Raw genomic sequence first — 24,943 nt, forward strand, 5'->3', positions numbered from 1 at the left:
AAAATAGTGCATATAAAAGATACTCTCTATGGTTTCTGGTCTCAATATGTAGTGAGCATCTCGGGGACTATAGTACCTTTATAAAAGGGCTTACTAGACAACACAGTTCCATTATGTCACATGTCATCTCCCTTGGGAGCATTCAGTCTGAACTCCGCTACTTCCGGTCCGAGCCCAGTCTTGGAGCGTGCGTACCTGAGTTGATGACCAACAATTCCTATAGCGCTAAACCTCAGGACTACATTTGATGACAGGTCTCGGTTATGTCATGGGCCCACTTCTCCCAGCGTGGATCGACACGATCCCGTGGTAGAGTGCGTGCACCAAGCATGAGGTTGCCGGGGACGAAGCACGTGAGGTGCTCCATGCGGTAGTTAGGCCTGTACCATGTGGCTACTACACCTAGTAACTAATAATAATAGTATTATCATTAGTAGTAGCCACATGGTACAGGCCTAACTACCGCATGGAGCACCTCACGTGCTTCGTCCCCGGCAACCTCATGCTTGGTGCACGCACTCTACCACGGGATCGTGTCGATCCACGCTGGGAGAAGTGGGCCCATGACATAACCGAGACCTGTCATCAAATGTAGTCCTGAGGTTTAGCGCTATAGGAATTGTTGGTCATCAACTCAGGTACGCACGCTCCAAGACTGGGCTCGGACCGGAAGTAGCGGAGTTCAGACTGAATGCTCCCAAGGGAGATGACATGTGACATAATGGAACTGTGTTTTCTAGTAAGCCCTTTTATAAAGGTACTATAGTCCCCGAGATGCCCACTACATATTGAGACCAGAAACCATAGAGAGTATCTTTTATATGCACTATTTTACTGGTAGGGAAGGCAGCAGTCCGGTGAGTTCAATGCATTTTTCAGGTGATCCTAAGTATAGGGTCTGGGCTCACGATATGATGACTGCACTCAACAAGCATGCGAAGGCCCAGTATGGCTATTCTGCGGTGAGCCATTGGGACCACCTTCCTGTGCCTAGTGTTATCAGGTTTTCGACATCAACCAAGTGCCAGCACGACAGAAGAATGAACAGGAATCCTTCTTTACCGCGGAGACGTTGAAGTACCTCTACTTAACGTTAGCTCCACGGCATGCCCTCAATCTGGATGAGTATGTTCTGAATACAGAAGCCCATCCACTTAAAATTGCCAACCACTGATGTTCACTTCACTGCATCGATTTGGTATTGTGTTATTCGAAAGTTCAAAATCAACTTCCTGTGACCACGTAAGGATTGACGAATCTTCCTTTGGCCTTTCACATTCACTAATTTGGATACGTTGTCGCAATATATTTTCCCATTTTTCAACGAAGATCTTTAACATTTCTTCGTGGTGACAATATACATCTTCGCGTAACAGGTGCGGACTTTTCTTCGTACACATGTTCGTAATTGCCCATGTGGTTGTAATAGTTTTTGTATTGATGATATTTACGAATTTCCGCATCCCTTTAGCACTAGGAACTCAACACGTATAACATTCTGGATAATCGATACAGTGGGTTGTTGTGAATGTGAATGATAACTCTTTGCATAAACACGTCCTGATATCAGTCGTAGTAGTACCTGAAACAATAAAAGGGTAATCAACATATACCAAGCACTGCTCACATTCGGGCGAAATCGACTGTGTGAATAGCGCGGTGGATTGATAGTCCAAAGCACATAGGGATGACGAAACACATGGCAACTGTGAAGAACTGCGCGTTGGTGTACAACTGACCAGAGAGGAAACATACAATGATAAACGACCGTGAAGGGACATACACAGAACGGCCACTTGAGGGAGACTCCAGGCATGTAACCGTTAGTGATGAAATAGCTCAACAATAGCACCACGCTGCCACCAGTCAAGAGGAGTAACTGAACAGTCACAGTAGCAGTAGTGGAGGAACGGGGGAAAGGGCGTACTCCGATGAAAGCAGACCTCGGGAGTAAGTCCACTTGGGCGGCTGCAATACAGAAGAGGAGACAAGCACCAGAAGCACACAGGAAGGATAGTTGCGAGAAAAATGTATGCAGCTCGTTCCAGTAGTTCACTGGTACAGCCGCAACACCCAGGAGGCTCACAGCGCTGATGAGGCCCAACCACAGAGCCACTCGTATCTAAAAGAAGTCGTCAAAGTTGCATAAAAGTGAACACCTCACAGTGAGTTTGCTGAGAGAACGAGGTGACCGCTGAGACAGGTAGACCGCTATGAATCCCCACACAGGAGCGATTCCAAGAGCAGCAACAACCATGCCTATCCGGAATACCTAGAAAGAAAGAGAAACTGAAGGCATCAGTGGAATCAATTGTAAAGGTACTTTCGAGTGACCTCCAAACGCTGCCATTGTCTCACAGCCTCTGATATCAGAAAATACCAAGGCGCCTGTCAAAGTTGCCAAGCCGACTACACATGCAGTGTAAAGAATTACTATCTCTATCATGTTAAACCTGAACAGAATGCGTACCATATAGTTGGCACTGCTCCGTTATACCTTATATCAGCCAGACTCCGCTGTTTTCGACAAGGAGTCAACAGTTGAAATATTGCGGTGATCACTGAGGGACCGAGAAAGTGACATAAGAACACCGTAAACACACCTACTGCTCCTGGGGGCGTTAGGATGATTATTGGCCCTCTTGAAAGGGTCCACACTATCTAAACAAGACCATGAGGAAAATAACACTCCCAATGGCAACTCAGTTTACATCCAGGGAGTTCGTCGAGCTCAGCGCCACCGTCAAAGTCACTGAACGTTACCGAAGCAGGGGAAAGGTCATCATCTACTGCTTTGTTTCGCCAGGAGGGATCTATGTCGTCTGAAGCGGTACAGTGAGCATTCACCACTACTACCAGCTTCCTCTACCTGAAGGCAAGCTCGGTGTAGCATAATCATTGGTCTTGGCAGACTGGGAGGAGTTATCCATAGACAATTTTCAAAGATACTGATTAAACACCACTGCTATCTCACACATCTCCCAAACGCTGGGACACAGAAATCAACGCATGTTTACTCAGCAACAGCTGTTATGATCACAAAGACTTCTGTTATGAGCGGAGCAAACACAACTGATTAACCATAAACCCGCACTAACAGTCTCGGGTGGGCCTACACTACAAAGTGACGAGATTTCGAATACCTAGCACAAGTTCAACCCAATCCTGGTCTTCAAGGCGGACAGCATCAGTCTGTCGTAGAGTAGATAGAACCCCCGCCCATGCGTGAGCCTAACAGCTCTTGAGGCCGCTGGTACTGTCTAGTAGCAGTGGCATGAATAACAGTGAATCCACCAGGAGGAAGGCGACTCACAGACGGTCTCGGGAAGGCCCGAGTTTGCGTGCACAACACCTTCTCTCGCTCACTGGTTCTCTGACAACATGACATAGCCGTACTTAGCATTTGAATTCAATCCTCAATGACTTTCACTTTTTTCACAAACAGTAGGACACTGAAGTGATACTAGATATTCCATAACCTCTATGTCGGTCCTTCTCACAAGAGCAAAATTGTAAACACTGCCCTCCCCCCTAAAACGCAACTTGCCCAGTGTGTTGTGAAAAAAAGGGTCGGCAGGCGCGTTTTACTGTATATATCTTGTGACTCTGTACTCGACTGCCCTCGTGGACGTGAGGAGCTCCACGAGGATGATTATGATCAGGGCAACAACAACAACAACACTATACAAAATCGATCCAAGACTAAGTGCTCTCAGGTAGAAGGAATAGTAGAGAAAACGCCTACACACTAGGGTTTAAGCTTGGACTTCGGATTCGGGTCGACTTGAAATGCCCTCAAGGGCAATTTGTGGGGCGTGAACTCGACGAGGCGCCAGCCGCCTAGGGTCACCAACTTCAGCCAGCTCTTCCGTGGTGAATTTGAAGAGATCCCTTGGTAGTCCGCCAGCCTCCTCGATCTCCTTACCAAGATCCTTATGTAATCTCAGTTGATCGAAATATTCCAATGACAGCGCCAAAATAGGAGACATCCGCGTTTCTGGTTCGAATCTTAATAGTGCCCGTAGTAGCGCCTCAAAGCCTCGGTCCGCCTGTGGGTGTCCTCGCAAGACAACGCCCAACCCCTTCGGCTTGATGCAGGGAAATGCATTGGGATTGAAATCCTTGTATTTCGGATTCATAGCTGCAACCTGGATTAATGATGATACCACACCAATGTGAACTTCCTGAGGACCCACCTGTTCCGCCGTGGGCGTACCAAGGACTTTGATTATCTCCACTAACTGGTCGACCCCGGTTTCCCCTGAGAATATAGGGTACCCAAGACACATCTCCGCAATAACACAGCCCGTCGACCATATATCAACCTGAAGGTTAATAACGTTGCGTGCGGCTATTACTACTAATACTACCACTATTCCTACCACTACTACCGCTACTACTACTACTACTACTACTACTACTACTACTACTACTACTACTACTACCACTATTCCTACCACTACTACCGCTACTACTACTACTACTACTACTACTACTACCACTATTCCTACCACTACTACCGCTACTACTACTACTACTACTACTACTACTACTACTACTACTACTACTACTACTACTACTACTACTACTACTACTACTACTACTACCACTATTCCTACCACTACTACCGCTACTACTACTAATACCACCACTACTACTACTACTACTACTACTACTACTACTACTACTACTACTACCACTATTCCTACCACTACTACCGCTACTACTACTACTACCACTATTCCTACCACTACTACCGCTACTACTACTACTAATACCACCACCACTACTACTACTACTACCACTATTCCTACCACTACTACCGCTACTACTACTAATACCACCACTACTACTACTACTACCACTATTCCTACCACTACTACCGCTACTACTACTACTAATACCACCACCACTACTACTACTACTACCACTATTCCTACCACTATTCCTACCACTTCTTCTACTACTACCACTACTACTTTGGACGTATATCCCGTTGAGCCGAAAATAAGCTCAGGCGCTCTGTAAAACCGACTACAGATATATGCCACATTGTCCTCTCCCATAGAGAGCTTCTTCGCCGAGCCAAAATCGCATAATTTTATAGTATGTGTGCGCGGATCGACCAGAATATTCTGCGGCTTTATATCGCGATGAGCATATCCTTTAGCATTAACATATCCCACAGCCCGCAGTATTTGATACGAATATAGTTTGATCAACTGTGAAGGCATATAACTCTTCACTTTAGTATAGTACCTATAAGCCAATGTTTAACACAGTCGTACTTAGGGACTCTCACTTCATCACTTGATACAGATTGTCGGGGACATATTCCGTAACAAGGTTCAAGTACCTGAGCGGGCGCAATAGTAAGCAACGCCTTTTTCAACCTACAGATCATTCGGGGTTTCTCCAGCAGTGTGAAAAGCATGCCTGAACGCTACAACGTTGGGATGCTTGAGATCTTTCAAGGTTGGCAATTCCCTGTTCTTGAACCTTTTATCCTGGAATCTGATTATTATGGTAACCACCGAGAGGTTACACGAGGCGTCCCTACACTTTTTTGATAGCGACGGTCTCCCCGGTCTCCTGTACTTTAGCCTCATAGACGACCCCGAAGGCCCCCGAGCCAATTATTCGTTGAGCCTGGTCAGCGTTCCGGTATTGACGATAGTAATACTACTACCTTGTACGTGGACCCTCCTCTTCCTGTAGTTGTTGTTGATCGCCGCTGATCCCGATTGTGTACAGGCATGTAATGGTAACTCACCAAAGCCCTATGAAGTGGGCCTCGCCGAAACTAACAACAGATCACAGAGGCCCATTTAGTGACAAACTGTACTCGGCTTGATAGTCACTAATCATGTATGTCGGAAGTAGTGACGATTGAAAACTCCCGAAGGTGCGCAACGGTTGGTGTAAATCTCGCTCGCCCTGCGCTGTATCCATTCGATGCCGTTTACCACGATGTCCGCTGATACTGTCTCAGAAGGTGGTTGTTGATGACGCCTAAGAAGGACGTCAGTAAGGTGCGTAAGGAGAGGAAGAAGACCTCCAAGAAGGACGCTGGGAAGCCCAAGGTCAAGAGGGCTCTGACACCGTAAAAACCGTAACTGTTACATCGCGATGATTTTCATTTAGGTACTTTATGTTCGCTCAGGAGAACAGAGAGAAAGTCAAACTAGAGTTTGGGTTTGAGAATAGACAGTTGGGAGATATTGCCAAAAAATTAGGTGAAAAATGGAAAAATGTAAGACCCAGTTAGTGTCACTATTTTGCACGCCCTTTTGATCAGCTCTCGGATGAGGAGAAAGCTCACTATGTGAAACTGAGCGAAGACGACAAGAAACGATACGAGAGAGAAAAGAAGGAACTCGAAGCGCGAGAGGAGTCTTCTTCGTAGCAAGATTTTATGAGCAAAAAAGTGGTCATCATTGTGTTGGTATTTTTCTGAACTCAAATTTGATATCAAGTTGCTCTGTTGAGTAGAATGTATTCTTTTTACGGTACGAGTGTAATCGTGCCTTGCGTGTCTTTTCTGTCGAACTAGAGATTGAGTTTAGTAGTGGCGGTCTTCAACGACACCGATAGTTTCCTTTCTGACGTAGTCGTGATGAGAGTCGTCATACAACGAGTCACTCGAGCTAGCGTTACCGTAGAGAACAACGTCGTTGGTAAGATCGGTAGAGGTTTGGTGTTGTTGGTTGGCATCAAAGAAAGTGACACCATGTAAGTGACACATTATGTGATGTACTAATGACGAGTATTTCTCAGGGAGGAGTTGGACTACTGCGTGCGTAAGTGCATGAAGGTCCGTCTATGGGATGACGATAAGGGAATTGCATGGAGGGCCTCAGTGACCGATAAGGACTATCAACTTCTCGTTATATCACAGTTCACACTGTTCGGACTTTTACGCAAGGTCAGCATACTCAATGGTAACGGCATTTTAAATGCCACTTGTAGGGTAACAAGCCCGACTACAGGCTAGCGATGGGCCCCAATGATGCCGAACCGATGTATGATGAGTTCGTTAGACGCTGTCGAGCTGAGTATGGTGACTCTAAGGGTGACACTGCTGTACAGACTGGCATCTTTGGTGCTAATATGGGTGAGTTCATGTCACTAGGTTGCTTGCATTGATGTTGAATTAGATGTTTCCTTGAACAACGACGGACCAGTCACACTGGTAGTCGATACTGACGAGTACATGCCCAAGGATCCCAAAAAGCAGAAGTAGACTGCAGCACTGTGCATAACGATAATCGCTACACTTGATACTGATGTTACTGCTGTTTCTCGCTACAATTTTCCTATGACTTGCGTCTGCTCGTAGTCGAAAAGATCCATTCCATCGAGGAAAGAACGTTCACAGTGAATTGGCAGATTAATATTAGAAATTCTCATTGAAGTTGGGTGGCGCTCTAAGTAGAAGATAACAACACGTTGGTATGAGTGTAGAGTGTTACCGATATCATACTGCATGCGAATTGGAACAGTTTATGGTCAAAACGATCGGAAAAATAATACTGGCTTTATACACCCTTGATCCACCAAGGCTGCCACATACTCAGCCTATAGCTGGAAACGTCAATTAGAAAAACGCGTGTCTCACTTCACCACAATCCTCGTGTGAAAAACACCAAGTGATTGGAAATGGTAACTTCAAACAGGCACTTTGAGGAACACTCAAATTTGAGGTAGAGATGTGGATAGAATTCGGAGGTAGTCAGTTCAATCAATCTGACTCCCCTATGGTGACTGCTAAACTCAACAACAGTGCCTGCATCAACGACCATAAGCATCTCATGATGAGCAGCTGTCCTCAAGCAGCTGTGAATGCGGAGAATCTCTCAGAGCGAGGTGTCAATAGATAGTGTTCAGCGGCATGGTGATGTTCAGGGAAAGTAGACGGCTCCATCTGGAAAAAAGGAGTCAAATTACTTTCCAACTAGACTGACATTCACGACTTCTTTGTTAATCGGTGACTCCTATACGGGTGACTTCACAAAAACTATTCGATACCACTCCTTTTCCAATTCTCGATATTCACAGTGACAGCCTACCCTTCTTAAACAATCATCCACAACTTTCGAAGTGGGCCCGTTGTAATCCTCGGCGATCAAGCCTGTTGGCCTTGAGCTCATCCAGCACACATCACTCATAGTCTCAAGAGGCCGCTCATCATTGTCCACGACCGACACCAGCAATGGTGGGGTAGAGACGAAGCAGGCTGAACATAGAGAACGCCACTGGCAATGCGCCCAACGAGGAAGGGAGGGGGCCTGCCTTCATTCGGAGCTATAATGGCTTTAGTCCGTCTGTCTTGGTCGTGTACTCTATCATAGGCGAAGTAAGCACTAATGGCAGCAAGGGAGATGAACCAAATATTAGAGCACTGACAAGCCGTATGGATCTCAATCCATCCACGATACTTTCACTCACCCATGCAACTATTGACTTCAGCGTTTCCCCTGGATCAGATGTCGACGATCTTGGCGCGGAGTCTGAGACCAGTTACAGGTCGACCGGTCTAGCACTAGTGGAGATTCACTTTGTTGTCTCTGCACCAGAGAGGCGGTCCCTACAGGTGGTGCTGTTGTAGTAGTAGTATCCATCATGGACTCGTTGGCTGACAGAAACTTACCCTCCTCGGCAGAACTGATACTTCCATGCTACCTGACACTCTCCCCCTATCCCAGTCGCTGTGAGAGGGCGCTGGACGGGCAACGTCTAATAATACAAATCATGTTAAGAATTGCCTCCAAAGAGCCGTACTCAGAATGCTCATCGCTAGAGGCAACTCAACCACTGCTTCCTCGTCCTCACTATCATCATCATCATCTTCCTCCTCTTCAAAATCTGCCGATTCATCATGTCGTGGTTCGACTTCCATGAAATTAGCACCGATCTGGTATAGCAACACTTGACAAAGCTAAGGCTCAGTCGATTACGTTGTCGGAGATGCCCTCAGAGTCCATGATGCGCCTCAAGGCTGGACCCGGCAGCTTGAGGCCTATCGATAGCGATAAGCCTAGGACCAGGAGTACTGGTGATGGTAATAATAACATGATATGAATATTGGCTATAGAGAGCGTTCATCTTCACCATTGGTCAACTACAGACAGTTACGGTACTCAGTAAAGCATGCACACACAAAGTCAAATCAGCGATACTACTTGCCTAAGGGCCTCTGCAAACTCGTCAGCTCTCTGAACAGGACGATCAAGTGACGCCCTTTTCGATTCGATCATTCCTACTTCATTATGAATGTAAGCCGAATAAGCCCTCTCGACTGCTGCCAGGCGAGAGGCATCTTCCTCCAGCTCCAACAGGAGCAACAACGATACTTGATCCGCGTTAGTGATAAGATCCTAATAGAGGGGATATTATCACCAGCATGCCATGGACCAGCCCAGTACATGGTCCAAGAGTCCTGATATGATACAGCGCAAGTGGGACTTCAACAGTGAGCGATGTAGTTCGTTAAACCTTCCCTCAGGCGTGATCTCGTTGCGTGAGGGACAGCGCTGATAATGCTCTCCCTCTACTGCACTTGGATCGCGCACTGGGATTTCCGATGGTGACGATTCTGAATCGGGATGGTTTGTAAAACATTTGGTTCCTGGCGGGTTCACCATTCTCAGCTGGCGACCCGGGTTCGATCCCCGGGTCCGCCTCTGGCCAGTCATTGGCCCTTTCCAGCTCTTCATAATTCGGCGTAGCGTCCCACGTGTGTGGATCAATAGGGAAGGCAGTAGCCCACCAAGGGAAGCCATCGGACTCTGGAGGCTCCACTCGTCTACTCCTCCTACTATGGGTCGGCCCCGATGCTGATCTGGCCCGAAGCCGACGCGAGTTGATAATGGCCGGTGCGGCAGACCTGAGCTTGGCATTAACAGTGCTGGAGTAAGTGTTCGCTTTCCTCAGCTCGAGAGTTTCTTCACTAATTATGGGAGTTCACATACGACTTCGGGTAGAAATGTACAGAAATCAACGAGAATTCCGAAAATTTCCTCAGAATTTTCATGTTGCCACCACTGCGTATGGAAAGGTAACCTAATTCGGACAAAGACACTCTTACCTCGGTCGAAAGGAGGTCCTCGAGCCACTTCTACTTGGGGTCGATGCTGAAGGCAATAGAGACTACACGATGAATGCAACCCGCCCTTACCGTAAGGGCTGGTAGTTGCCCGGCTAGAGGGACGCTTTACTGGGCTACAGGATCGACAGTCATCGAAAAAGGTAGGACGATGCGTACTAAAGGGACCTTTGGAGAGCTCACTGTAAGGAAGGACTTACCGAAGTCCACTGGCAGCCTCAGTGATGGTAGGTTTGGCCTTCCGAGAGGAGGTCGCGAAGGACATGTACCCACGTCTACAGCCAGGAGTATTGGTAGACATTGGTCCTACTCCTCTCTCGTACATGGCCATGGCCTAAGGACAGTATGATGTGGAAAAGGAATGGTAACGATTTTGTTACTTCAGCAAAGGTGTGTTCCTTCTGCACAGCCCCTCTCCTGCGTGGGGACGTTGACCTGTGGCCGAGACATGTGAGCCCAGTGGCTCCAGTGCAGCTAGGGCAGTAGTACGTGGCACCATCGCCACCGTAGTAGTACAGAAGGCTGTCCATTCAAAGGGCGATCGATCGGCGATGCTGGAATGGATCTTGCGCGGAAGGCGGAGCGAAGCGCGTTTTGTTTTGCATTTTTCAAATCAACTCGCCTCAGTAGCCTTTGGGCAAGTGTAAGCTTAGAGTGAACATTTGGAAAGCATTTACCATCGCATGAGTGTTTCGTTATCAGTAGGAGGAGGGAGGATGTGTTCCGGATTAGTTTGTCCATCAACTCGACAGCTATCATCATGGGAAAGGCTGCCAAGGCAAAGAAAGCCGCTAAGTTGACCCCTGACCAAAGAAGGGCCGCTGAGATGGACGATGATGCTTTCCCCAACGACTTCGTTATGGATGGTGCTGGGAACATGCTCAACCGAAGGGACGTTATACAGGCCCTTAGTGAACGGGTTGAGGTTATTGACGGCAAGGATGCTACTTTCGTAATACCATCCTTTCCCTTTCTCTAAGCAGAATCATTGCTATGCTCAGGTGAGTAAAGTGAGGCCCACTGGAGGTACAAGGGTCTTCGGGAAGAGCTCTGAATGTATATTCACCAATATGGGCGACTTCCGGTCCACCCTGGGCTTTGGTTTTGTCCAGTGTCCTCAGACCACAGAATGTGTCACACTTCGGCTCAGACTGACGTCCCAGGTACAGCGCGGGTGTTGGTAGTGTTTATGCTTACCGTAACTGCAGATCATTACGCTGGTGTATGATCCCGATGAGGAAGAAGCCGCTACGGTCACTGATGAGGTATTGCCGATTAAGGAGGGCGAGCAGCCTCAAAAGCTCAAATTCAGAGAGTAAGGTTTGGATCACTTCCCACTACTATTATTGCTACTATGGTGCGCTCCCTAGGTACGCTTTCGATGATGTGGTCTCCTATACTGGCGACCCTAGCATCAGCCACGTTCGCCTCGTGAACTATGCTGATGTCCAAGTTCCCAAGCAAGAGGACATCCACGATGAGCTCCCCTACGTGGACGTCAGGTTGGGTAGTAGACCATTCCTGTCGACTTGTGTCGGTGATGGTATTGATAGGCACTGCGGGCCGACTCATCTTTGTCCGCCCTGATTTCACACATACTATGTGTACGAAGTTGTTGTTGTCGCAAATCAAAAAGCAAGCCACTGATACTGCCACGCTGGTGGCTGAGCAGGAGGCCAACGAGAAAAGGAGAGTAGAGAACATCAGAGCTGGGTAGGCCTTAACTTGGCGATACCCTCAGAGGACCATTTTCCTTATGCAGGTACGTCCCCCCGACCGGCCTAGAGGCCTATTCTATGTCCGTGCCAGAGGGAGGCATCAAATGCGACGATAATGCACTTACAGTAGAAGGCCTGAACATCTCCGCACCGCGGCAACAGTTGTTCGTGGACGCTAGCTTTAGGATAGTGCAGGGCCACAGGTGAGGGCGGCGGAAATTCATCGAGGTGCGGTATGTATTTATTGTTGTCAGATATGGTCTGCTTGGCCCTAATGGTTATGGTAAGACCACGTTGTTGAGGCATATCCAGCACGGGGCCATACCGGTGTCGGAATCGTGGGATGTGTTCCTGGTCGAACAAGAGGCTCATGCTACAGACTCAAAGGTCATTGACGAGGTCCTTAGTGCTGATGCTACTACAGTGAAGTTGATGAAAGCGGAGGAGGATATAATGAAGCAGTTGGACGAGGCGGCTGATGACGAGGCTAAGGCCGCTGATACTGAGAACATCCTCAAACTACAGGATCAGCTCGAGGAGATCATTAAGGACCTCTCTGCTCGGGAGGCTGATAAGCAGGAGGCTAAGGTTAGGAAGATCCTGGCTGGTCTTGGATTCACCCCGGAGTAATAGCATCGAAGTCGTGGGTGTGTGCACTGTGTGGTCTTCAGAGACCAGGAGAAGCCAGTACGGCAGTTTTCGGGAGGTTGGCGTATGCGAGTATCACTAGCTAGGGCATTGTTCATGCAACCTAAGCTGCTGATGTTGGATGAACCTACCAACCATTTGGATCTGGACGCGGTCTTGTGGTGAGTTCCCTTGCGGCTAGTGTGCTTGGCTACATCACATGACTATGGGTGGAAAAATCAATGAAAAATTTATTCGGCGAATTCCTTCATCAACACGCGTGGTTGACTATGTGCGCATTTTCCTACGTTGTCGTATTTTAGGTTGGACCACTACTTAGCCGAAGAGTATCCCTTCACTGTCCTCGTTGTGAGTCACGATGCAGACTTCCTGGACAGCGTCTGTACTGATATCATCTCAGTGGAGAATAAGAAGTTGTTACAGTAGGATGGACCTCAAACTCTCCCTTCTAGTAGGACGTGGAATCCTCTGTAGATACCGTGGAGGCTATACTGATTTTCAAAGGATGCACGAACAGCAGTTTGCTAAGCAAACTAAGGAGTGGGATTTGCTCCAACGGCAGTTGAAGAACTGCAAGAGCAAGGCGGATCGCGAGGCTCTGTTGAAGAAGAACGCTCATATCACAAAGCCGGTCGAATACAGGGTTAAGTTTAACCTCAAGGGCCAGGGGCAAGATGATCGTCTCGGGGGGCTGGGGCTTCGGGATGTTTCCTTCTCCTACTCTGGGAAGACACCGTTCATCCTCAACCATGTCGAATTCGGTGTTGATTGCACCTCGAGAATCGCAGTAGTTGGTGCTAACGGCTCGGGCAAGTCCACTTTCCTCAAACTTCTCACTTCTGAGCTGGAGCCTACTGAGGGCGAGATCATGGCCAACCACGGCCTCAGGGTGGAGCTCTTCTCCCAGCATTTTGAGGAAAAGTTGGACCTTGCGCTCACTCCAGTAGAGCAAATACTGCAAGTCGGACGAGGCCTTCCTGGTGCAGAAGCAGTGAAGACCCCCGAAAAGGCCCGGCAGATCTTGGGTCGTTACGGCCTGCCGTCTGAGTCACACGTGAAACATATTGGTAATCTGTCTGGTGGGCAGAAGGCTCGTGTAGCGTTCGCCCTCCTGGGCCTGCGAGCGCCCCATCTTCTCATTCTCGATGAGCCTACGAACCATTTGGATATCGAGACCGTGGAGGCTCTCATTGACAGCTTGGAGGAATACGTACGTGGGAAGGTTGTTGTTGTTGGTACTGGTTGTTTTTCAGGATGGGGGCGTGGTCGTGGTTTCCCATGATGCCAGGCTGATCAAGAGTTTAGATTGCGAGATGTGGATTTGTTCTGATGGTACGGTATGGCGATTCGGGGGGAATTTCGACAAGTACCGAAATAGAGTATTGGCTGAAGTTGAGGCTCGCGAGAGGAGAGTTGAACAGCAGATGGAAGCGAATAGGAAGTCTAAGCTGGAGAGGCATGCGGCACGGTTGGGCCGGAAGAGGGCGGAAAGCGCTCATGTGGCCGCGGAGGCTCAGAAGAAGGCTGAGGCAGAGGCGGCTGCTGGTAGTAGTCAGCCGGCTAAGCTGGAGTTGACGGGGCCTAAGAACGGGAAGAAGGCAAAGCTGGGGATAGCTGCGATGATGGATGAGGCCCGCAAGAAGAGGAAGGAGGAGTCTAAGAAGAAAAGGATGCAGGAGCAGAAGGAAAAGGAGGAGGTAGTGAAGTGTGATAAGGACGGAGCGGTGTTGATTTCGATTCGAATTTACTAGGCTTGGACTGTCATTATTTTGATGGAATAATTGCATTCAGAAGTGTGGTAAAGGGAGAGATTTGTTTTTTTAGGAGGCTGCGTTGGCGACTAAAGCTGTAGTAGCTTCCGAGCCAATCGTGAGCAAGGCTGAGAAGAACCGGTCGAAGGAGGTTGAGTCTGTTAGTGAGGAGGTAGTAGGGGTAGTTGTTGTTGTTTTTGGGAGGATTTGAGGGAGTTATGGTAGGCTAGTGATGAGGTTGAGGAGAAAAAGCATCATCGTCATCATCATCACCATCATAAGGATGAGAAGGAAAAGAAGGAGAAGAAGAAGTCGAAAAAGGACAAGGAGGGTGATGATAAGGAGGAGAAAAGGAAGAAAAAGAAGGAGAAAAAAGAAAAGAAAAGTAAACGGAAGGAAAAGGAAGAGGAGGCTGTTGTGGTAAGTGTCTGGAATACCTTGTCACTTACGACTCATGGTGACGGCTTTTCAGGAGGAGGAAGAAGAGGAAGAGGAGGACAGCGACTTGGATTTAGCAATGTACGGTGCATCGAGAGGTAGTTCCTGCTGGGCCTACCATTCCTCTTTCAGGTTTGCTGGGGGTAAGGCTCGACAGCAAGCCGCCGCCGCCGCTGAGGCTGATGTTGAATCCTCGGATAGTGAGGAGGATAGTGATGATGATGATGATGAGGATGCCTTCCTTGCTCAGTACTGCCACCACCCTCTCATTCATCTATTGTGTGCTTACAGGTTCGCCAAGCAGAATAAGAAAAAGAAGGGCCGACGAGCTCCTACCCCACCTCCTCCTGAGTCTGATTCGGATGATGAAGAGGACGATGAAGAGGACGATGAAGAGGACGATGAAGATCCTTTTCTTGCCCAGTGAGGGTCTCAGTTGGCCCAGGATTGAACCGCGACCATTGTTACTTCAGATTCGCCAAGAAGAACAATAGTCGGGGAGGTCGAAAGGTTGCTACGGAGGAATCTGATGATGACGAGGACTCGGCCGCTGCCGTTGTTGAGTTCAAGCACGAAGAGGTTGTTGATGATAAGCCCAGCAAGGGCAAGTCGAAGGGGCGTAGGAGGCGATAAGCTCATGCGGCTTTCTTATATCCACTGACTGCTCTGCTACTAATGTATCCATCCATTGCTATTATATTCACGTCTGTTTCTCCGATGGACAGTAGGGAGTTGTGTTTAAGTCCAGTGAGAGGCTGGGGTAGGGCAGGAGCAGTTTGAGCTTACTGCTCAGATTTTGGTGCCTGAGCAGTAGGCTCAAAACTGTGACTCACAGTTAGGGTAGCCCTTTTCCGTGTCGTTTGGAATTGGAGTTTGTGAGCGTTGAGGAAATGCAAGAATAGCAAGATGGCGGTAGTCCGCCCTACTGCGACTAACACGTCTCCTCTTGCTCTTCGTAATGGGAGGAACCAAAAAGGATGATAACATCCGAGTGGCCATTCGCATGCGGCCCTTTAACGAGCGTGAGAAGGCTCTAGGGTCGACTCAGGCAGTAGTTGTCCAAGGGAACGCATGTACGACGCCTTTCCTGAGGCAACCACCAAACCCCAGAGGGGGGCTTATGGTTAGGTCAAGTCGTTGGGGAAGTTCCTAAGGAGAACAATAAGGCGACGGGAAGGGCCCCTGCAGCTGGCAAGACCTTCTTCTACGATTACGCTTATGACAGCACTGACAACGCCTCCTCGAAACCAGCTTCCAACGCATCGGTAAGTGCTGCTACTGGTGGAGTGTATATAGTCGAGTTTCAGCTGTATGATGATATAGGGAAGGTCATCCTCGACAACGCCATGGACGGCTACAATGGGTGTCTGTTCGCCTATGGGCAAACAGGCAGTGGGAAGAGTTATAGCATGTTGGGCGGCTCGGGAGATCCAGGTGAGGTTGGATGTACCGTCTGAGGAGGGCATGGTCGTAGTAGGGATGATACCAAGGCTGACCAATGCTCTATTTGCTAAAGTTAGCCATGCCGATCCTAAGTACCCGCAGACACACGTGTGGGTATCCTATTTGGAAATCTACAACGAGAAGTTGAGGGACCTCCTGGCAGCTGGTGATGATGATGGCAATGGTGAGGGGGCGTGCTTAGGGATCGGTAGTGACTCCCTTTTCTATAGAAGAGGGCCTGTCTGTGTACGACAAGGCGGGACAGGGCGTAATAATATCGGGGGCAGTTGAGGCTGCTGTGGAGTCCTTGAAGGACGTTAAAGGCCTGTTGGACTTTGGTAACGCTCGGAGGTAGTGTTGAATTAGTACCACACTTCCGTCACTTCGTCCTTTGTAAGGGCTGTGGGAGCCACTAACATGAATGCGGTCTCTTCTCGCTCGCATGCAGTGTTTACTCTAAGGGTTCAACGCGTGTGCTCTGATGGCGGTGGCGACCTTCACTCCAGGTGGGCAGTAGACCCCTAAGGTCTTTGTAGGGTCCCACCTTAGGATCAACCTAGTGGACTTGGCTGGTAGTGAGAGGCAGGCTAAGACACAGTCAGAAGGCAGTCGACTTAAGGAGGGTATTGCTATCAACCAATCCTTATCAACACTAGCACAAGTAAAATACCACTGGCCCATGTGGGCTTCCATATTGTGGTGACAGGTGATAGCCCGGCTGTCTGAAGGCAAGGGCAAGGGACATGTACCCTTCCGTAACTCCAAGCTTACCTTCCTTTTGAGGGACTCCCTCTCGGGCAATAGCAAGACCTTCATGGTAGGGCTGGGGACACAGGTGACACGTGTCACCACTTGGTCAGATCGCGGCAATCTCGCCATCAACATCGGAAATCTTCGAGACAGTGTCAACTCTACGTTTCGCTACTTCTGTTAAGAAGGTCCAAACCTCAGCGGTGCAGAACCAGGCCGCGGTAAGACCTGATGAGGCTGAGTGCTTTGAGGTATTGGTCATAGGCGGGTACTGTGGATGCTATGAAACATGCTATGGAGGCGCTGAAGAAACAGTTGGCTGCTAAGGGCGTTGATGACCCCGACAGGATAGCAAAGGAGAAGGAACAGAATGAGGAAATTAAGAAATTGAAGGTATGAGTGGTACGGGCTTTCCGAGGCTCATCAGTGTTAACAGGCTGAGCTGGAGGCTAACAAACAGGAGATATCGCTGATGCAGACAGACTTCCATGAACAGCTAAAGAAGAACAAACAGATGGCTAAGGAGAGGGAGGCTTACCTCAAGCAAAAGGGAATCAAACATGGGGTGAATGGAGGCTAACGGTGGTTGTATTGGTGATGGCTATTCTTGCAGGATGTGGTGGATAGGAAACACCCCTTCCTACTCAATGTTTCCTCGGACCCTCTCCTCAGTGGGAGTCTGGCCTGGTCCCTTCATGGTCATCATGAGTTCCTGGTCGGTAGTCATAAGCATAAATGCGCAGTAGGCTACCCGGGGGGGGGACGAGCGGAGGGTCAGTAGTGAGGTGTGGTAGGTTGTGGTGAGAGGCCTGGGCATTCCCAACGATGAGCCCCTGTGCAAGTTCGTATGTCCTGAGGAGGGTAAGGTAGGGATACAGATGCTGTCAGAGAAGGGCTCAGTACAGCTGAATGGTCATCGACTTAAGGCTGGGGAAAAGCAGAAGCTGTAGTACATCGTTGATGATGGAGGGTGGCCCTGATGATGGAAGTAGGCACCACATGGACAACATCCTTCTGGGCAAGGCCATTATGGTTCGACTGCACCTCCCTAACCATAAGGAGGATAAGGACCTCACATTCGAGCAGGCAATGGCTCAGGTTGAAGGACAGGTCCCGGCCGAACTTGAATTCTACTTTGCTAAGGCCAAGGAAAGGTAAGTCTTGAGGTAAGCCTCAACGTTGTGGTATTCCCTCCTCACAGATGGGGTAGTGCTAGCAAGCAATACAAGGCTGTTGTTGAGTATGCTCTGAAGGACCTGTGGCCGTTAGTCGACGAGGCCAATGCGATATCCGAAGACCTCTTCCCTGTTAGACCGTAAGGCCCACTATAGCTACCTGTTGTGAGGTGTACTGCAGATACAAGTACACCATTGAGATATTCGTTGACCATGTGCAGGCTGAGGGCCAACAGTCTGATTTCCATCCAGCTGATATCGTCAATGTTCGGATGTCCAGGTTGGAGAAACCCGACACCAAGAACTACAAATCTGTGTGTAAGTTCACGTTCGAGGAATCCTTCATGCCGCATACATTATTCACTTTTGTGATTTCCCAAGCGACCTCGGCATACAGTGGAGTTTCATCCGTCTTACGTGGCGTGTGAAAACCCCGATATTCGCGCCATGCAGTAGTCGTAAAATATCACGAGTAAAACTCCAGTATTGTCACTTTACGGTGAAGTGGAATGATCGAAGGCTCGTGTTAGGCACATGGTCTCTGGAGCAGCTGGAGGGGCGTGTCGAAGTGATGAGGGAGATATTCCACAAGTTCAACGAGTTGCCTCCCGAGAAGAGGGCCAAGAAATGTGGAATATCAGTACGTTACTCACCCCGACATCAACGATTAGCTTTCACTCTATAGCCACCAAGCAATGGAGGTCTCGTGGACTTATGCCTTCCGAAGGACAGAGACCCTTGGTTGCCTCATGGTATTGTGAAAACGACAGAAGTTCAAATTGTACATGACCAGCCTGCACCTGTAAGTTTGCTCATTCTCTCAAGCTCATTCTACCATTAGTACGTTCGAGCAAAGGCTACCGACTGGCGTGCTTGGCTGTGCTTTGGTGGCAGAAAGAAGTGAAGGCTTTAGCCTGGTTAGTATTCTAGGTGGTATTCCATGGAGATGTGCACATATATATATATACGTTGTCATCTACACAATGTTTTGTGTTGATGGTAAGTTGAATCTTTATAGTTGTTGGGGGAGTCAACATCAACACCATTTTGAAAAACTGCGACACTCATTTCAGTTCAATTTGGAAATAAGTGAATGAATTTCTAGAAATCAACCCTCAGAGATTCAGGCGAGCACACAACTGCACTCTAAAAACCAATTGTTATCGCGATTTGGCCAAACGGTGACTGTGTACGCAATACTAAGCAAGTACAGTAGAAACAACGTTGGAAAAATGAGCCTTAATCATGTTGGTAGTGTATCTCATCTAGACTCAACTTTTAACCTAGGGCAGATGTGCATAGCTTGCAATTCTTGGAACAACAATTTGCAAGCGAATGGCACACGTATGTTCACAATGTTCTCACTCACTATGAAAATAAGACAATCGGACAATAAGGCAAAACGACTCCACTCACTTGCACTCTCAGACAGAGAACCGCATCGTCGACAAACGTAAGCTGTGAAGACATCACTCGAAAGCATAAGACGTCCTAGCAATACATTGGAGGCGTCATTGGAAAGCTCAAAGGCGTTCTTAATCTTACTAAGTAATCTCTTTCCATTTCTCCCAGACGAAGACCACCATCCTTCACTCGGCCTTCGGTGGGTTGTCGAGTGAGCTGATTGACGAGACCAGTAGAGCGAGCATGGATTTTATCCATAACCTGAACTTGATCAATGAGCAACCAGATGTGAGCGGCCACCTACCATATGGTCCAGTTTCTGGCAATAGTGAATCCGTCCCACGAAGATGTAACACTCGAGAGCCTCTCCTGTGACGCCTGATATGATGTACTCCTTGACGCTGGGATGATGGAAACCGTGACAGATCAAATATTCAGTCATATGCTCTTTAGTCATAGTCCCACCAAATCCCGCACCATAAGACCGTTCACCGTCGAGATCGCCAGCTTCACCAGATACACACTCCCGAGAAAAGATTGTAAACACGAATTATTCCCAATTTTCTTACAGTCGTTCGACTGGGTAAACCATGAGGATCCATAATAAGATTCGGACACCATCCCTTCTCCCCGAAAGGCACGCCCTCCTGGTCCACAACACCCTTCTGACCTTCATACCGTACTTTGCGATATTAACCAGCTGGGCTGTTTGCCACAGGACATTGGGCATGTACTATGGTAGGCGAACAACGATGTAGAAAACGATCCAAAAACTGAGCATTTGACTACAGCACAGTTTTCGTTTCACACTAACGTCAGTTGCCAAACCATAAGTTTCTACAACAGCCTTCATCCCTCTACGGATCTCTTCCACTTCAAGATAGAGGCTCATAGGCACATCACCCAGCTGGTCCCTGTAGATGCCATAACCTGGACTTCCTTTACCATTGCTGGCATTATCTACAATTGCGGTATCACGTATCGTTCACTTCCTCGTATGCTCAGGTCTATGAGAAAATTCGCCATTTAGGCTGTTTGCTTATGAGTAACAGCTTGAGTCATCTGCCGTAATAACATGGTCAAAAGTAGATGCTTCTAATCTGCCCAACTGCGGTGATATTGATGTGTTTTCCACGAAAAATCAAGCGTCGTTTGACTTGAACGATTATGGGTGCGGAATAAATTCACAAACGATTATATTCTGATAATCGTTCATTCACGAAGTGCGTAATTTATCCCGTCATCGTCACAAGATTAGTATTTGATTACCCCGGGCAGCAGTGCGCATGTCGCTGATATTCTGCTTTGGCTGCATATCACTCTGTGGTTGTCGTGAGTGTGTGGTAAGTCATCTTCCTCCCACCCACGCTTTATCACCTCGCACAGGTACGGCCTTTGACCTTCTACCCTCCTCGACAAAGCGGCTATGGTGTTATTGCACCCAATGAAGGTAAAAGTCTCCTTTCCCTCTCTACAGTGGCAAATTAGAATATATCTCAGGAGCTCCGTTGAAATGCAAGAAAAAACGTTGGCGAAAAAACAACGACCCGTACGGTCCTACAAAACTGATCATAATGCTGCGAGATGATCGGAAAAAACTGTCCATTCGGGTAGCGCTACGGTTACCTATATTGGATTTGTTCTACCTCAAATATCCAGGTCTCGGACGTATTGTCCCTACACTGTGACGGAAAACTGTCCTGTGACCATGTGCTCTTTCCTGGTGATATCAACGGCTTCTATTTTAAACACTCAACCGAGGTCAACCCGGACCGCTGGACGATTATATTTTCGCATGGAAATTCAACAGGTTATCGTCGGTAATTAATTTCATACCACACCTTTGTTACATCGTAGATATTGGATACAGCTGGATCTCCTATTACTACCTCGCTCGTCACCTCAAAGTTGATCTAATTGCGTACGACTATCCTGGGTAAGATACCCTTTTTGCGCACAGCGAAGATTTTCATATCGTATCAGGTATGGTTTGAATGGTGGTAAACCTAGTGAGTCGAATACGTACACTACTATTCGGGCTGTGTAACGCGGCATACCAAATTTCTTCCAACTCGTAGACTCTATATCCTAGATACGACTTTGCAATATCTTCCATGGGCATCCCGCCCAGTAACATTATTCTCTACGGTCAGTCCATAGGCTCAGGGCCCGCCGTCGATCTGTACACTAAGGTAGCATCACAGTAACTATTCTCAGAAACTACATCTCACCGAATCAGGTTCATGTTGGTGGTCTTATCCTTCACAGTGCTATAGGTAGTGGTCTTCGAGTTTACAAGTCTTACGAGAGACCCCGACGGACCCCATGGTAGTGACAATGGGCATTCAACAAATCATCTCGGAGGCTCTTCCTAGGTTCGACCTCTACCGGAACGTCGAGAAGTTATCCGACTACTTCGCGGAGGCTGGTAAGAGCCCCCCGCCTATTTTTATCATTCATGGCACGGATGATGAGGAAGTAATAGTAGGGAGACCTTTTACACTCTCGAGTGATCTAGTAGGTTCCCTATGAGCATGGTATGTTATTGGCTGAGACCATCACAGGAGATAAGGATAGGAGATGTGCCCCTGGCACTACCGCGCTGTACCCACCTTGGTGGGTTAAAGGAGGCACCCATAATGATATCGAAACACGGTGAGACTGTGGGGGCGTTCCTGGTGAACGCTAATTCGGCTCAGTTTGATTTGTCCATGTATATACACCAAGTCCCGGGTTCGATCCTATCACATGTCATCGTTCGTTTAGGTATCGGGACCAATACTATAAGCGTTTAAAAGCCTACGTCCGCTACCTGAAGATGAGCCCTCGCCCCGACCTCAGCACTCTATTATCCTCCACGTAGATTTTCATACCACACCTCCGTCAACATGTCCATTTCATCAGGTTAGCGGTCCAAAGGCATTCTAGTTCTTCGTCGGAGGGTTCCGGCGTCCAGGCATGCGCCCAATAGCATTCTAACCCACCCCAGCTATTATTTTGATTATACTACACTGCCCGTCCATAGTCCTCTTCCTGACGTGAGTCTGCTGATCTCATCTTTCACTGCCTGTACCACGTTAATGCACATCATTCGTGTAGTATATATGATCATCATCCCGTTTACCCCATCTCCCTAGTGTTACGTTATCGAGCCCCTTGGGACAAAGGATCTCTCCAGTTGAGTTTAATAATGCAGTACTCCTCAGAGGCACCGACTGTCTTAGTGGATGCCAACGAAGAGCCCAACATTGAAGGTAATGGCGAGTGAGCTGGATGTGGGAGGCAGTGTTGGAGGAATATATGTTCGCTTTCCTCAGCTGCTGAACTCAGGCGTTTCTCACTAATTATCGAGGTTTGCATACGAACCCGGCAAAGATGTGCAGCAGTCAATGAGAGTCTCCATAAATTTTCTCACAATTTTTATATGTGCATATTTTTTCACACTGCCAGAAGGTGTCAGTTCAGATGATGAGAATCCTCTATCGTGTTCGCCGCAAGAGGTCGCACTTCGACAGGCCCAGGAAGATCGTTTGCCCACCCTCCTCTCCGAAGACTCTCCTATATTCGACCCTAGTAAAAGGGCCGGGGGTCGGGTTCCATTATCAGTCTGCAAGGGGCTCACGTTTGTCGAGGTAGCAATAGTGTGGTATCCATAGGATAATTATTTGCCCTCAGACACCGACCGAGACTAGTGAGGAGTCCGCCGATGAGGGCGTCTTGGAGCCTTCGGGGGTAGGTCGGGGGAAGGGGGAAATTGTATATATTTTTTCTGGCAGCGTGTCGGACCAATATCGCCTACGCCTTCTGAAATAGCGAGGAAATCCGGACTAAGACACCTGGCTGAAGAGTTCATCCCCCTTCGAGTTCCCAGCACTCAGTGCTTCTGGCAAGCCCAACAGCGCTACAACGTCATGGGGACCACGATGGTTCGACAGAGGAGACCGGAGGAAGCGGGTAAGGACCACCAGGAACTAAAGCAAGAGTATGAACGAGAGAAAGCACTAAGACGCCTCCAGAGGGACCAGCTCAAGGCCTTCCCAGAAAATGGTGGCGGTCAGCTATACGGCTTGTCCCCATTACCGCAGCCGTTTGCCTTGCCCGAGGTGATGACCAAGAAGCCTAGCTACCATCAGCTGCAGCCTCCACCGGCACCTCCCTCCCCACCGGCGTGCTTTAATACATACCGTATGGAGATTCCTCCCGCTATACTATTCTCGTCACCCTTCACGGGCGGCGGACACTACCCACAGGGGCCCAGCGGGTACTCTGTACCACCTGGTATCAACCCTATGAGGCACCACGTACCACAACCGACACATTACCACAACCCTAATATGCATCCCGGCCCACGACTACCGCCTATGGGGGAGGGGTATCGTCCTCATCAGTGGGAAGTGCCCATGGACAGAATGCCTGTTGACCAGGTGGCAAGGCAAGCCATGGCGCACTATCATCATCAGTACCAGCCCATGCCCATCGAGCCCTATCCTGGACCCTACCCGCAACAACGTTATATAAGACAACACTATCCTCATCATGGAAGGATGATGCCGATGAGACCTGTAGGGTATCCACAACAGGGACCAGCACAGCCAATGCCGGCTAACTGGAGTGCCGTACCACACAGTCAACCGCTGAATTCCAACGCCCCGCCCTTTGTACAGACCTCGCGCTACCACCCACCACCTCCCACTTCGTACCACGAGGGCCCACTGCCCCCGCCCCCTGGGATCATCCTGCCACCGCAACCCCCTCCGGTCCCTCCTGTGGCACCACCAGTACGGAAACCAGGACCTGCTGGGCCACAGGAGCCCGACAGTGGTCTGGGTATCCTCTGGGAAGAACGCCAACGTACTCCTCCATCCCCCATGGGTCGAGTTATCTACCTTGACGTTACCGGTCGTAAGAGGCTGGATGAAGAGGACAAGTATAGTGACGGCAGGCCCAAGCATCACAGCCAGAGAGGTTTCTTCTGCCCACTTCGGGAGCACCTCTCGATAACGCGAGTGCCCAGTCTCGTTGATCCCCAACCATTGAAGAGGGACGGTGTCGGGTCCCTGGGGTGTTTGCCTAAGGTGGCCTCGCCTGTGTGGCAGTCGGTAAGACTCCTTGGCGAGCCGACGACGGCTACCATACCGCTGGACGAAGTTTTGATCGCCCCATTAGAGCCTCTGATGCCGCCCGAGATGTTCGATGAGAAGAAGGAGAAGTCGGAGCTCTATCTGTCATCGATACGTTCCAAAGGGCGATACCGTAAGTACCTGTTAGCTCGTGAGTCCCCATACTAATTAGTGCTCGCTGTGTACGAGGCATGCCACATGGTATGACCATCGCCGGCTTCATCAGTGCTCCATGAAGTTGTCGTGTTACGGTACGGTTTAATCTCGTTATTGGCTCCTACAGACGCCCACAGTTATCTTGCAGTTATATCAGCTGTTCACAGTGTTAGCTTGCGGAGTAATGGCCTCGACGGAGTAAGCCTTTTCTGACCAAGTGCTGTTACCCCGCTCT

General features: G+C 48.8%; 14 protein-coding genes across 15 annotated transcripts in view; 9 read left to right on the top strand and 5 right to left on the bottom strand.

The window, feature by feature from the left end:
- Positions 1-31, top strand: part of Pmar_PMAR014614 (hypothetical protein) — a gene marked incomplete at both ends in the record, with an annotated part of 203 nt that extends 172 nt beyond the window's left edge. Inside the window, one exon of the mRNA XM_002771536.1 lies at positions 1-31. Coding sequence (XP_002771582.1) covers positions 1-31 — 31 coding nt within the window.
- An 85-nt stretch (positions 32-116) lies between these two features.
- On the bottom strand, positions 117-367 carry Pmar_PMAR014615 (endoplasmic reticulum mannosyl-oligosaccharide 1,2-alpha-mannosidase, putative; the record flags this gene model as incomplete). The annotated part of the gene is made up of 2 exons (XM_002771537.1): positions 117-195; positions 243-367. The coding sequence occupies 2 exons, from the start codon at positions 365-367 to the stop codon at positions 117-119; spliced, it is 204 nt and encodes a 67-aa protein (XP_002771583.1).
- A 99-nt stretch (positions 368-466) lies between these two features.
- Pmar_PMAR014616 (endoplasmic reticulum mannosyl-oligosaccharide 1,2-alpha-mannosidase, putative) lies at positions 467-1,174 on the top strand (the record flags this gene model as incomplete). The annotated part of the gene is made up of 5 exons (XM_002771538.1): positions 467-591; positions 639-713; positions 767-837; positions 880-962; positions 1,004-1,174. 5 exons carry the CDS (start codon positions 467-469, stop codon positions 1,172-1,174), a joined length of 525 nt encoding a protein of 174 aa, XP_002771584.1.
- Positions 1,175-1,517: 343 nt separating this feature from the next.
- Pmar_PMAR014617 (hypothetical protein) lies at positions 1,518-2,950 on the bottom strand. The gene is made up of 10 exons (XM_002771539.1): positions 2,870-2,950; positions 2,712-2,822; positions 2,608-2,661; positions 2,498-2,561; positions 2,324-2,453; positions 2,165-2,272; positions 1,928-2,122; positions 1,784-1,879; positions 1,628-1,734; positions 1,518-1,582 (listed from the first exon to the last, which is right to left on the bottom strand). The coding sequence occupies exons 1-10, from the start codon at positions 2,928-2,930 to the stop codon at positions 1,567-1,569; spliced, it is 942 nt and encodes a 313-aa protein (XP_002771585.1). The 5' UTR covers positions 2,931-2,950; the 3' UTR covers positions 1,518-1,566.
- Positions 2,951-3,580: 630 nt separating this feature from the next.
- On the bottom strand, positions 3,581-5,782 carry Pmar_PMAR014618 (glycogen synthase kinase-3 alpha, putative). Its single transcript, XM_002771540.1, has 7 exons — positions 5,690-5,782; positions 5,561-5,649; positions 5,398-5,514; positions 5,303-5,356; positions 4,980-5,259; positions 4,197-4,325; positions 3,581-4,148 (listed from the first exon to the last, which is right to left on the bottom strand). Exons 1-7 carry the CDS (start codon positions 5,756-5,758, stop codon positions 3,756-3,758), a joined length of 1,131 nt encoding a protein of 376 aa, XP_002771586.1. The 5' UTR covers positions 5,759-5,782; the 3' UTR covers positions 3,581-3,755.
- A 223-nt stretch (positions 5,783-6,005) lies between these two features.
- On the top strand, positions 6,006-6,406 carry Pmar_PMAR014619 (Nonhistone chromosomal protein, putative; the record flags this gene model as incomplete). Its single annotated transcript, XM_002771541.1, has 3 exons — positions 6,006-6,103; positions 6,145-6,253; positions 6,299-6,406. 3 exons carry the CDS (start codon positions 6,006-6,008, stop codon positions 6,404-6,406), a joined length of 315 nt encoding a protein of 104 aa, XP_002771587.1.
- Positions 6,407-6,616: 210 nt separating this feature from the next.
- On the top strand, positions 6,617-7,243 carry Pmar_PMAR014620 (D-Tyr-tRNatyr deacylase, putative; the record flags this gene model as incomplete). The annotated part of the gene is made up of 4 exons (XM_002771542.1): positions 6,617-6,732; positions 6,778-6,925; positions 6,970-7,114; positions 7,158-7,243. 4 exons carry the CDS (start codon positions 6,617-6,619, stop codon positions 7,241-7,243), a joined length of 495 nt encoding a protein of 164 aa, XP_002771588.1.
- Positions 7,244-10,485: 3,242 nt separating this feature from the next.
- On the bottom strand, positions 10,486-10,635 carry Pmar_PMAR014621 (hypothetical protein; the record flags this gene model as incomplete). The annotated part of the gene is made up of 1 exon (XM_002771543.1): positions 10,486-10,635. A coding segment is annotated over one exon (150 nt), but the record flags the coding sequence as incomplete, so codon positions are not given.
- A 230-nt stretch (positions 10,636-10,865) lies between these two features.
- Pmar_PMAR014622 (ABC transporter, putative) lies at positions 10,866-15,346 on the top strand (the record flags this gene model as incomplete). Its single annotated transcript, XM_002771544.1, has 17 exons — positions 10,866-11,057; positions 11,107-11,268; positions 11,314-11,420; positions 11,476-11,612; positions 11,659-11,818; positions 11,868-12,026; positions 12,078-12,449; positions 12,495-12,632; positions 12,774-12,893; positions 12,946-13,681; positions 13,725-14,168; positions 14,296-14,394; positions 14,448-14,642; positions 14,695-14,741; positions 14,793-14,909; positions 14,952-15,083; positions 15,134-15,346. The coding sequence occupies 17 exons, from the start codon at positions 10,866-10,868 to the stop codon at positions 15,291-15,293; spliced, it is 3,477 nt and encodes a 1,158-aa protein (XP_002771590.1). The 3' UTR covers positions 15,294-15,346.
- A 272-nt stretch (positions 15,347-15,618) lies between these two features.
- Positions 15,619-18,713, top strand: Pmar_PMAR014623 (hypothetical protein; the record flags this gene model as incomplete). Its single annotated transcript, XM_002771545.1, has 17 exons — positions 15,619-15,733; positions 15,789-15,925; positions 15,968-16,094; positions 16,138-16,287; positions 16,334-16,454; positions 16,502-16,609; positions 16,653-16,764; positions 16,810-16,920; positions 16,964-17,074; positions 17,118-17,246; positions 17,290-17,418; positions 17,467-17,595; positions 17,648-17,799; positions 17,846-18,007; positions 18,055-18,168; positions 18,210-18,346; positions 18,559-18,713. 17 exons carry the CDS (start codon positions 15,619-15,621, stop codon positions 18,711-18,713), a joined length of 2,199 nt encoding a protein of 732 aa, XP_002771591.1.
- A 576-nt stretch (positions 18,714-19,289) lies between these two features.
- Positions 19,290-20,162, bottom strand: Pmar_PMAR014624 (DNA-directed RNA polymerase III subunit, putative; the record flags this gene model as incomplete). The annotated part of the gene is made up of 5 exons (XM_002771546.1): positions 19,290-19,396; positions 19,445-19,568; positions 19,622-19,693; positions 19,737-19,833; positions 20,002-20,162. The coding sequence occupies 5 exons, from the start codon at positions 20,160-20,162 to the stop codon at positions 19,290-19,292; spliced, it is 561 nt and encodes a 186-aa protein (XP_002771592.1).
- Positions 20,163-20,714: 552 nt separating this feature from the next.
- On the top strand, positions 20,715-22,432 carry Pmar_PMAR014625 (hypothetical protein, conserved). 2 transcript variants are annotated; one of them, XM_002771547.1, is made up of 12 exons: positions 20,715-20,775; positions 20,819-20,882; positions 20,933-21,042; positions 21,092-21,242; positions 21,290-21,368; positions 21,416-21,475; positions 21,525-21,624; positions 21,672-21,760; positions 21,808-21,910; positions 21,954-22,087; positions 22,199-22,291; positions 22,337-22,432. In XM_002771547.1, the coding sequence occupies exons 1-12, from the start codon at positions 20,719-20,721 to the stop codon at positions 22,401-22,403; spliced, it is 1,107 nt and encodes a 368-aa protein (XP_002771593.1). In that variant the 5' UTR covers positions 20,715-20,718; the 3' UTR covers positions 22,404-22,432. The 2 variants fall into 2 exon arrangements, with proteins under 2 accessions (XP_002771593.1, XP_002771594.1); XM_002771548.1 differs by having other exon boundaries at positions 22,199-22,432.
- Positions 22,433-22,897: 465 nt separating this feature from the next.
- On the top strand, positions 22,898-23,164 carry Pmar_PMAR014626 (hypothetical protein; the record flags this gene model as incomplete). The annotated part of the gene is made up of 2 exons (XM_002771549.1): positions 22,898-23,064; positions 23,108-23,164. Coding segments are annotated over 2 exons (224 nt in total), but the record flags the coding sequence as incomplete, so codon positions are not given.
- Positions 23,165-23,355: 191 nt separating this feature from the next.
- Pmar_PMAR014627 (conserved hypothetical protein) lies at positions 23,356-24,720 on the top strand (the record flags this gene model as incomplete). The annotated part of the gene is made up of 1 exon (XM_002771550.1): positions 23,356-24,720. One exon carries the CDS (start codon positions 23,356-23,358, stop codon positions 24,718-24,720), a length of 1,365 nt encoding a protein of 454 aa, XP_002771596.1.
- Positions 24,721-24,943: the final 223 nt, after the last annotated feature.

The sequence above is a fragment of the Perkinsus marinus genome, assembly GCF_000006405.1.
Source record: "Perkinsus marinus ATCC 50983 genomic scaffold scf_1104296962766, whole genome shotgun sequence".
Classification (NCBI taxonomy): domain Eukaryota; phylum Perkinsozoa; order Perkinsida; family Perkinsidae; genus Perkinsus; species Perkinsus marinus.

Excerpts from the sequence above, each read along its gene's own strand:
- Pmar_PMAR014625 (XM_002771547.1), top strand. The coding sequence starts at position 20,719 with ATGTCGCTGATATTCTGCTTTGGCTGCATATCACTCTGTGGTTGTCGT. Across the intron at positions 20,776-20,818 it reads GTGGTTGTCGTGAGTGTGTG|GTACGGCCTTTGACCTTCTA; the intron begins GTAAGTCATCTT and ends CACCTCGCACAG. Across the intron at positions 22,292-22,336 it reads AGCACTCTATTATCCTCCAC|GTTAGCGGTCCAAAGGCATT; the intron begins GTAGATTTTCAT and ends CCATTTCATCAG.
- Pmar_PMAR014617 (XM_002771539.1), bottom strand. The coding sequence starts at position 2,930 with ATGGATAACTCCTCCCAGTCTGCCAAGACCAATGATTATGCTACACCG. Across the intron at positions 2,662-2,711 it reads GCTCGACGAACTCCCTGGAT|ATAGTGTGGACCCTTTCAAG; the intron begins GTAAACTGAGTT and ends GGTCTTGTTTAG. Across the intron at positions 2,562-2,607 it reads TCCTAACGCCCCCAGGAGCA|TGATCACCGCAATATTTCAA; the intron begins GTAGGTGTGTTT and ends TCGGTCCCTCAG.
- Pmar_PMAR014618 (XM_002771540.1), bottom strand. The coding sequence starts at position 5,758 with ATGCCTGTACACAATCGGGATCAGCGGCGATCAACAACAACTACAGGA. Across the intron at positions 4,326-4,979 it reads CAACGGGATATACGTCCAAA|GTTGATATATGGTCGACGGG; the intron begins GTAGTAGTGGTA and ends ATTAACCTTCAG. Across the intron at positions 4,149-4,196 it reads GTACGCCCACGGCGGAACAG|GTTGCAGCTATGAATCCGAA; the intron begins GTGGGTCCTCAG and ends TCATTAATCCAG.